This window comes from Nannobrachium achirus, assembly GCF_963921795.1.
Source record: "Nannobrachium achirus genome assembly, chromosome: 3".
Lineage (NCBI taxonomy): Eukaryota > Metazoa > Chordata > Actinopteri > Myctophiformes > Myctophidae > Nannobrachium > Nannobrachium achirus.
In genome coordinates, this window is record NC_137812.1 from 11,583,008 (window position 1) to 11,593,840 (window position 10,833).

A 10,833-nucleotide genomic window follows, 5' to 3' on the forward strand; every position below is an offset into this window, starting at 1 on the left:
GTACACCAAAAAAAGAGAAGAATATAGGTGTCAAAACAGTCAACGCTCGTAAGTGTAATAGCAATAGTAGCCTACAACTTATCAATACAGTGCCAAACAAAAGTGTTCATAACAGTCAGTGCTTGTCAGTGCTACAAGTATCTCACTGCCATGTCAAACACAAGCAAAATACTCCATACAACCCAATAGTGCAGAGCCAAACAAAGAGTGTCCAACGGTCAGTGCAAAAAGGCTTTGGTAAACGGTGGCATGCGTTGCCATGCACAGGGGGGCAGTGTTTAGTCGTTAATTAGCCCTATAGCAGCCAGGCCGCTGATTGGCTGGCTCTGGAACATCTGTAGCCATACATTCAGCTCCGGCATGTCTGCAGCCAGTGAGTGTGCCATAGGCGTCAATTGGGTATGGCAAGATATGGCAGCTGCCATACCTTGGCTACCGGGGGAAATAATAAAATTTACTTTTCATCGTGCCTGTTTTCTAAGGTATGGCAACATGACTGGTGTCTTGCACGCGACACCAGTCATGTTGCCATACCTTAGCATTTTCTGAACTGACGCCGCTGTCTGCAGCCAGTGTGCAACTCATGACTCAGTTGCTAGAGCAAAAAATAAATATATCATGTCTGATAAATGAGGGAACAACCCGAAAACAACACTTTGATTTATCCTCTGGCAAACGCCGAATGGCTTGTATAATAAAGTTATTGCCTACAGCAAATGTAAAGCGTGATCGTTTGCGTAGTTTTATGTGTTGTTTGTGACAACATAAAGGCGCAAATATGAAAGTTATCTGTGCCCCCTCGGAGATGATGAATATAAAGTCATTGTATTTAGCAATGAGTTGGAGCTTTTTTTGTTGATAACCACTTAATAATATTTTACACCGTTACACATAGCCTACACGAGCACTTAATGATTTTATTAATATTATATTTTTTAATATAACATTTTTGTGTGTGATATTGTTACTTGTGAGTGCTCTATTCCAGTGGTTCTCAAAGGTGGATTCCAGGCAGGGACTGTAGGTTCCTTTAGGGGGGGGGGGTCTGTAACTCTGACAGTCTGTAACTCTGACAGTGTACCAAATGGAACCGTACCTGTACCCGTAGGGTCCATTTGGTTCCATTTGGTACTCTCTCTGTCAGAGTTAAGGGGAGACCTTGAAACGTTAAGGTTTGAGAAACAACTGCTATATATTCAAGTGGTTGAGAGAGAGGGGTGTGCAGGCAGCTCCAAGAAGCCCATCCTCCCTCTCCCACTCCACACTCCATTCCCTAAAAATGTCCTCGGCTGCGGTTGGTTTGTTGTAGAGAGAGAGAGAGAGGGGGGGGGCTTCTTGAGAAGCATGTTCACCTCCAGTCCAGGCTCCAGGTATACCACGATCACCTCCGCCTCCTCTCTAGGTATTGTGTCCGATCACACAAAGGAGGTCGCTTCGCCACTTCTTTCACAAATCTGATTTCTGCGGAGGTGATCGCCGCCTGAGCTTACAGCAGCACAGCCACCACCAACCAACCGGACCGCGGTATAGCCGTCTCCTCCTCGCGGTCCAGACAGTGGATTTATTCTTATTGTTGGGGGGGATCATTCTAATAACACCCCCATCGGAGTGATCGGTTGTTCAGTGGGGGCTGCGGTCGGGCTGACAAGTTTCCCAATGAGACTATAGTTGTCATGGATCGCGGTCGACGAACGGAGCTGGAGTCTATAGGAGGATTGTTGCCCTTTAACTGCGATAGATAGATAGAAGGAGAGGAGACGCACCGGGGCTGAGGATAGCAGAAGAATGAACGCTACTACGGCGCACACCATTCAATGAATGGTTATTTTAATTTATTTTTGGTGATATAGGCTACAACGATCAACGAGGTTATAGGCTCTATCCTTTCTCGGAGCTGCTGCGGATCGTCTTGTCTACTAACCTACACAGCTTTTTTTTCTATTGATGCAAAACCTGTGCTGTGGGATCAAGATGCAGTTTCGGACAGTGCTGGACGTCAAAGTCGTGGACGTGGAGAAGAGGCGCAATCCGTCCAAACACTACGTGAGTTGTTTTATGGCTCATCCTCCCCTCTCTCTGTCTCGTCTCTCGTCCGTGGTCCTATTCAACACCTACCTACGTACATACTGTATACCTCCGTGTCCCGTTCAAAAATAACGACAATCGGGCCTGTTAGTTACAAAAAAAAATGCTGCATTTACAGTCTGCGACATGTGCTATTTTCCTTTATTTTGCGAGGTTTTATTGGAAAGCTCAGCAGCTAAATCCGTTTTCTGCGACGTTAAGGGGACCAGACTGTGATTTACTAAAGGATACAGGCTGTAATAAACACAAGTGCTATTTATTATACGGGCCTACATCATCATCATCATGTCACCAACAGTCTTAGCTCTATCATATGACAGCTGTCACAACACCGGGTACAGTCAAAATAAGGCTAATAATGCGTAGAGCACAGCCCACCGCGGTCTCGCGTGGAACTAATGTAGTTTCCACACTGTCTGGAGCGTCCCTGGGGGGGGATCTGGTACATGGTAGGACTGAAACGAGCCTTATGGCTGCGAATCAATACCAGTAGACATGATGATGTGCTTACCTGCCATGCTATTTAGTGTGTTTGTTGGTAGCCTATCGAAGACCAGCACTGATCTTGTTTTGATTTATTATATTTAGCCATTTATGCTTGACTGTGTTTGGGAATGGGGAGGAAGGCATCATTTGAAAGCTATGCCAGCCAGTGGTCTTCAACGTTTTCAGGCCGAGGACCCCTTAGTTGAGAGAGATATGAAGCAGGGACCCTCACAACCTGTTCAGCGATTCCACCATATAGTTTCATTGTTTGAGGAGCACAATCATCAGTGCATTTTGGATTCATGTCACAATTTGTGTTTTCAGATATTTAACCACTTGAACCGTCAATAGGCTTACTTAATAAACTTGACCTTTCACTCTACTTTTCCCCTCTACACCAGAGCTCTTTGCCAAAAATAGCAGATCTACAAGCTCACAAGTGAGCTTGTAGATCTGCTATTTTGGCTTAAGTTTTCAGAATAAGGACACTAGGGGTTAATATAAAAAAGGATAACATTTTTTCTATCACACAAAGATTTGAAGGACCCCCTATACGGTAACTCTGAGGACCCCCTAGGGGTGCCGGACCCCGTGTTGAAGACCCTTGAGCTATGTGGTTCCTCTGTGAAGGAGACATTCATGACGAGCCCAATGTTTGCAAATGTTATTCTGGAACTTATTTAAGCATCCTAAATCACTTTGTGACAAGCAGCCTTTTTTTTTGTGGGAAACCAAATGAAGATGATAAAATAAATACAACTGACAGTTTCTTAAGACACTCTTCCAAGGGATTCGGTTGATGATGCTGCACTTCATTCAGTGCTACACTGCAAAATCCCCCCGTGTAAAACTGTATCCATTTGTCACTCGGATAGCCTACAACATGTAACCAAATGGACCCTTGTAGTTTCATAGAGGTTATACATTTGTAGAATTTAAAATGGAAGTTACAGAGCTCAGACCTTTCACTTTTCTCCGGTTCATATTTCTGTTCCATAACTGCATAGAGGAGCTTCTGTACCTAAATGTCAGCTTATGGTATGATCCACTGTATCTATATTAGTGGTTCTACTTTTTTCCATGTCAGAAACCCCCACATTTATTGCGACCATAGGTCGCAGTTTAGTATACGAACGGTCACAGCTTGACCATATCTCTGTCTATAACGCCTGCCACTGTGGTTCCCCTGACACATCACTGTGACATCACAGTTATGTCAGATCCTCAAAGCAGGGATCTCCATATATGGGCATAAAAGGCTGACACGTCATTGTGACATCACAGGTGACTTCACAGTGATGTCAGATACTCAGAGCATGGATCTCCATATATGGGCATAAGAGGGATCTCCAATGCCATATATGGGCATAAAAGGCATTGTATGCATAGGCGGCAAGTCTGTGGGGGCTGTGGGGGTTGTGGCACCCCGTGGAGCGCTCCTATAGCCTATTTGTGTGTATGCAAATGGGCGGAGGGTAGCGCTCGATATGGCTTCAGCCCCCCGCAACGTGGACAAAACTTGGCGCCTCTGATTGTATGTATGATGTCAGACGACAGAATCCATATATGGCCAAGACAGATGGCGCGACTTCGCCCTTTAGGCGTCTTACTGGTAGGGTATGTGTTTGACCACAGACTCCCATCTGAAATGATTTTGTGCCAGGGACCCCAAAAGAAGAAATGTGTTTTTAATTTGATTTAATTCTGTTCAAGATTCTTCCAATTATTTTCAAAAACAGCTGATCTACCAGGCTGTAGCTTGTAGATCAGCTCCTTTTGAATATCCAAAGTATGAATCATTTTCAAATTTTGCTTCCAACCCCCTGGCCTGAAGGACCCCTGGGGGTCCGCCCCTGCCCTGCACCCCACTTTCTGAAAACCACTGATAGCAACCCGTATCCAACCCAGTGTAGCTATTAGTTTGATCCCCGCATGGGCCCAAGACAAGCTGTTTACCCTTCAAGGCATCCTGGAGACGCTGTTCACAGCCCATATATACGAGTCATAATAAATGACCCGTGTATTAAAAGAACATGATCGTACTGTAGATCACAGATCCAGTTACAATACAGCATCAGGCCCTCCGGGCGCGTGGCGATATGTGAACACACCACTTGCACACAACAAGAAGAACCAGATGAAGCTCCTTTTCACTGTGCTCCCATTATCAGTTATAGTGAATAATTGAATAATTCGTCTGCATGAAATATGTATGCATGCCATTTACATACAGTTATGCGCTATTGAAGCGTATGGACGTGAACTTAACAGTGTCAGTTTTACCGTACCCCACAATAAGAGGGACGTCTCCCACAAAATGATACGTCCCCTCAGGTGCAGTGTCAATTTATCTCTTGGGAGCATTCAAATGTAACCAAATGGACCCAAAATGAGTTACAAAGGGATACATTAAAAAGATTATACTGTGTACCCGCCTTTTTAGGGTTTAGTAGAATAGGCATGATTTGGAAATGAGACATTTACAAGATAAGATACAAGTTGGCACTGACTGCATTGATGTTGGTAGTTGTTAAAAAATGGCTACAGTTTGATGTCCTTTTCACAGATTGGATTCTTAGTTTAAGACACTGGATGCTGTTTAGGAAATGGCTGTGTTTCCTCAAACTTGTTACAACTTGTCTTTGGAACAGCATCATTCACATCATTTTTATAACCTATCTATGTTATTTGGGACCCAAATGAACCCAGAGCCATTTTTGTCTACGGTTAGTTTAGCTCAATTTTAACCTGAGTTAAATTAACACTGAGGACTTTAGTGTGGATGCCTAACCAATAGCGGCCATAGGAATGAAACACAAGAGAGGTACGGGAACCAGTCCAAGAATGCATCCATCCATCAATCCTTCGATCCAAGAATTAGAAATTAAAATGAAAGATTCTGGAGCTAGATATCTGCAGCTGGTCACTGAATGAGTGAACATACGGTATGGATGTACAGTCTATTGATAAATACACTATAAATCTACTGTGAATGTAGGATCTATCACCATATATCTATTGCCAATATGAATGAATTTGTATATGCACAGTATATCGACAGTGAGTGTACAGGTTTGATATACGCTAATGACAGTGAGTGTGCAGGTTTGATATACGCTAATGACAGTGAGTGAATATATGACTATATGTACTGTCAACGATGTAGTACCATTTAGTGTCTGGATGAATATACAGTATAAGCTATGTATAGTCTATGAATGAACTCTCAACAGCAATTCGCCAGAGTTCGGTAATATCGTCTCATCCAAAACAGGATTCAAATGATAAAGTAGCAGATCTACAGCTTGTGGATCTGCTACTTTTGATGCTTTTGTGTGACAGAATATGGAGATAAAGTTTTTAAGGCAAGCCAAGTAGTAACATGCAGTACAGATACAGATCTTATGTTCTCGTATGGTGGTCAGAGCCTGCTACTGGCACAAAGGACTGGGTCTCTAGTGTGTCATGCAGAGAGGGTATGAGTCTCTCATCAGCTCACCATAGTAGAGTGGATGACCGGGATGCAGGCTATAGGGTTCAGCTTCCTCATCCTCCCTACTGCGACCACCTCCAGACTGTCCAGTTTGACTACCATCTACAGAGATAGTCTTCCTCACCAACAGTTTGTTAGCATCCCGTGTGTTGATGTTAGCACCAAACACGCCACGGTAAAGAAGACAACCCTGGTTCTACCACATACTGGTACAGCATCGTTCTGCAGCAGTCTGTCGCACACGTCGAAGCACCTGAGGCTCCTCAGGAAGAACAGCTTCCAGTCAGTCACAACACTACACTTACCCATTCACACACACATTCATACACCGATGGCGGAGGTGCTCAGTGCTAACCGGGAGCAACTAGGGGAGTCTTGCTCAAGGAATCTTAGACACTAACTCTGGGGAGCCCGGGATCGAACTGGAACCCCTTCGGGAACCCCCCGTGTTCTAATGACGGTTTCTCTACCCCTGATCCACTGCTGCCCCAATGCACAATCATTGTAACTAAATAAAAGTGCAATATAAATACACTATTTACCATGTATAAGGCTGGGGAACGAGGTTAGCCGGTATTCCTCTCACCAGACCACAGCCTTGGTCTTTCTGATATTGAGCCGGAGGTGATTGCTGTCACTCACACATCGTAAAACCTCCTTCTCGGCAGTGTTGCCATGTCCGCTTATTATAAGTGACTTTAGACTTGTTTTTCTATAAAGTTGCCTGCAAATATTGGTAGTTACGGGTCGCGTTTTTTCGGGCTTGTTTATAAAGTGTAGTTTGCTTATTTGGGAGTACGGTATATAGGTTTTAATTGCTCACATGGCCAATAGTCGCTGGGCTCATATAGACCTGGTTGCTTAGTTATTTCTCTCACAAAATGTGGCAACACTGCTCCTCAGTGTCATCTGATAATTTGTGTGTACACGTACTGGAGAGTTGAGGCGGAAGCCACTTCCCCCTGGGATAGCTGGCTGGGGGGAGGGAGGGAGGTGGTGACAGAGGGCACTGGTGCTGCTGAGTGCATGGGGACGGACCCAGTGGTGAGTAGGGATGGGACGATAATCGATATTATCGTTTATCGTGATAAAAAAAAAACAACAATTGTATCATGGAGGTTTCATTTATGGAATCAATTTGGATCAATTTACCTTTAATTTTACTCTTATGGATGTTGGGGATATTTTGATTATCGCGATAATATCCTAAATCGCAATTTCTTTTGTCACAATAATCGTGATATGAAATCGTCCCATCGCTATAGTGATGAGTGCATGGGGACGGACCCAGGCCACCTCGCTAAGCTCAATGCTGGGGTTGGGTGATCAAATATGTTAAAAACAGGCTTAGCACGTGCACATATATATGGTGCTAGAATATACTGTAGGGTCACTAAGAAGAACCTCCAGCATCCATATTCTGGGGGGGAACATTAACAAATTGCAGATCTACAAGATTTAGAGGGGGAAAACTGTCCATGTACAGAACCGATCTACGGTCCTAGAGTATGGTTTTCTAAACTTTTCAGGCCACGACCCCCGAAAACTATTAATTCTTTTTGACAATGTTTGTCTCTCTCCTATCATGTAATATTGACAATTTGGCCAATTTTTTATAATAAAGGTCTTAAAAGTCATTAAATTGTAACCGTAGAAATGTGTAGATACCCTGTATACTGTATGGTGGTTTGTTTGCTGTTGTGAGAAACATAAGCTAATAACCCGGCCAGTTTGGGAAGCAGTGGTGTACAGGGTTAACTAGCAGCCAGCCTACTGTAGTGTACAGTTTGACATTTAGCATGGCGTGGTAATGGGTGAGCGGGAGCTTCCCAGAGCAGCGCTGTGCAGTGCAGTAACAGTGCAGTGCAGTGTTAGTGTTTTGAAGCTGTTCTGTCTCATTGGACTTGTCTGTGGCCTAGTTTCCCTGGCTACCCCGTCTCACGAGACCAAGCCGGTCTCTGTGAGAAAGAAACTAGAGAGAGAGAGAGACAGTGGCGTCAGTTCAGAAAAAGCTAAGGTATGGCAACATGACTAGTGTCTTGCACGCGCGCCTTCGCGCGCGCGTGCAAGACACCAGTCATGTTGCCATACCTTAGCAACAGGCATGATACATTTATTTTAAGAAGTAAATTCTATTTTTTCTACGGTTTCTTGGGCTGGATATGGCAACCTGGAATGGTTGTTCAAGTGCAGCTAAACTTGTCATGTTAGTAAACGTGCCACAATTAAGAATAATGAATTGCACCTGTGTAGCTGACCTGCAGAACCTGGGAATATACCATTTTGTCAAGACAGGGAGAATATAAGTGAGGAGAATGTAATTATAATACCTTGTTAAAGAGACCATTCTGTTAAATTTAGCATTTCTAGTTATTTTACTGTAATTTAACAACATAATAACCAGCACAGATAGACAAAGAGACATTTGTGGATTTATATTTAAAAGTAACTTTTATTTTCCCCCCTGGACCCAGGGTATGGCAGCTGCATACCCCTGCCATACCCAATTGGCGCCCCTGGGGAGGGAGGGAGGGAGGGGGAGAGAGAGAGAGAGAGAGAGAGAGAGAGAGAGAGAGAGAGAGAGAGAGAGAGAGAGAGAGAGAGAGAGAGAGAGAGAGAGAGAGAGAGAGAGAGAGAGAGAGAGAGAGAGAGAGAGAGAGAGAGAGAGAGAGAGAGAGAGAGAGAGAGAGAGAGAGAGAGAGAGAGAGAGAGAGGGGTTAATGACGGGGAGAGAGAGAGATTGAGAGGGGTAATCTGAGTTGCCATTTGAATCATATTTGCACAGTTTGTGAAAGCAGCTGGAACTGCTTATCCTATGAGAGAACGTGAGAGAAGGAGTTATATGGGACCCGCACAGCTTTGTCGACGGAAGTGGTTGTGCTGTTATGCCGTGGGGACCACCGGACAGCTGGGTTGCAAACACGAACACACACGGACATGGACACGGCACATAGATAAGGTTTCAAAACTCTCCTTCCTTCTGGTGAATGGAAGGGTGATAAAAGTGGAAGCATACCACTGTGTTTACCTTAACCACTGTGCTATATACACTTTGTCTTACGACGTTGTCGTGCGGAAATATCTTTTTTCAAAAGATTTTCAAAAAGTGAAAAAAGAAAATCATGAATTAAAAGAAATTCTTAGACATTTTTCATAAATGTACCAGGTTCCAGGGATACATCATACATCACATTTCTCTTTCATGGGTCTCGAGCTTAACCCATTATGGAATATGGACGGGTAGACATTTGTGTGTATTACAGTATGTAGGCTAACAGTATGTAGTACTTTTTGAAAAACTATTTTCTTGCTCAAGGACTCTTCGACACTAACACTGGGGGAGCCCGGGATCGAACTGGGAACCTTTCAGGAACCCTCCGTGTTCGAATGACGGTTTCTCTACCCCTGAGCCACTGCTGCCCCAGTATAGTATAGTATGTAAGCAATTTACCCCGAGTGAGAGGACATTATGCTCTGATAATGTCCTGTGTTAGGGGGTGATCGGACGAGGCGAAGCCGAGTCCGATAACCCCCTAACACAGGACATTATCAGAGCATAATGTCCGACCCCGAGTGGTAAATAGCTTTTCTACCACTTTTTCCCATATACATGAAAGAAAACACATAGTTGTAACTTGCAAGGATCTTAAGTTACAATCATTATTGCCTATAAAACTTCCGCCATAACAACAAATAGTGCCACAAAACAACATCTTCTACTCACCACCAGATGGCGCCAACTCCATGCTGAGACAGATGTCGCCTTACGCGACCGAGTATTTCCCGGTGAATCTGTGCGCAAAGGTGGGGGCCGATGGGCAAGGAGGGTTGCGAGCTTATGAGAAACAACTAAAATAAGACCTTAAAACCTGGCGAAAACAGTTGCGTGCATTAGCGCAAATGGAAAACATTCAATTAACTTCTGAAAAGCCTACACGGCCTTTAAACAGCGTGCATACGGTGCATTAGATGAGGATAAATGAAATCATTAAATGGAAATCATTAAATTAACTTCTGAAAAGGCTTCTTCTAAGCCTACACTATATAGCCTACTAAAAACGAGTGAATCTTGCCACACGTGAATAATTGTGGTTCAGTGGTTGTAAACAATAACACAGACAATATAAAATCCTTAGTCTAGTTGTGGGAAGAAAAGGATATCATCATCATCATGGCCCCAAATAACTTTTAAATATCTTGCAATTGGAGACGAGTCTCTTACTAAATCGGCAAGAGTGCCTCTCATTTTCAATACATAAAGGCTAAGCTATAGAACCTCTCCATCATCAGCAATAGTCAGTGGTGGTGCGTGTCCCCAGACCCCACACTCCCAAGCCCCCACCTTTGCGCACAGATTCACCGGGAAATACTCGGTCGCCTAGCTTACAGCTAAGCTAACGTCAGTTAAAAGCACCGTTCCGGCCGTAAATAGAGGCTGTTCGCTTCCAGAAAGGCATAGGTTCAGAGAAAAGGGGCTTTAAAGTTGGCGGATTGCATTGGATCCAAATAAATCGGCGACGATAGTACGCACGTTGGTAACATAGGACCGCTGCGACCGTCATTTGTTGGTGGGGGGAAAGGTGTTCCGACCATAGCGTTCCGACTCCCTCCTGAAGTCCCCGGATGCGTTCATCGCGTATTGATCTCGGAAATGTGCCTCATTTGCATGTACATCCGGGCATTTCACACATTCGGCTATTGTGGCCTCATTTACTACTGTTTTAAGCCAATCACAATCCAGTATTTGAACACGTGACTAGAAAAAGTGG

At 44.1% G+C, this 10,833-nt stretch overlaps 1 protein-coding gene across 1 annotated transcript in view; it reads left to right on the top strand.

Moving 5' to 3' along the window:
• Positions 1-1,971: 1,971 nt before the first annotated feature.
• Positions 1,972-10,833, top strand: part of sh3pxd2aa (SH3 and PX domains 2Aa) — a gene marked incomplete at both ends in the record, with an annotated part of 311,051 nt that continues 302,189 nt past the window's right edge. The window contains one exon of the mRNA XM_080721366.1: positions 1,972-2,043. Coding sequence (XP_080577492.1) covers positions 1,972-2,043 — 72 coding nt within the window. The remainder of the gene's footprint in view (positions 2,044-10,833) is intronic.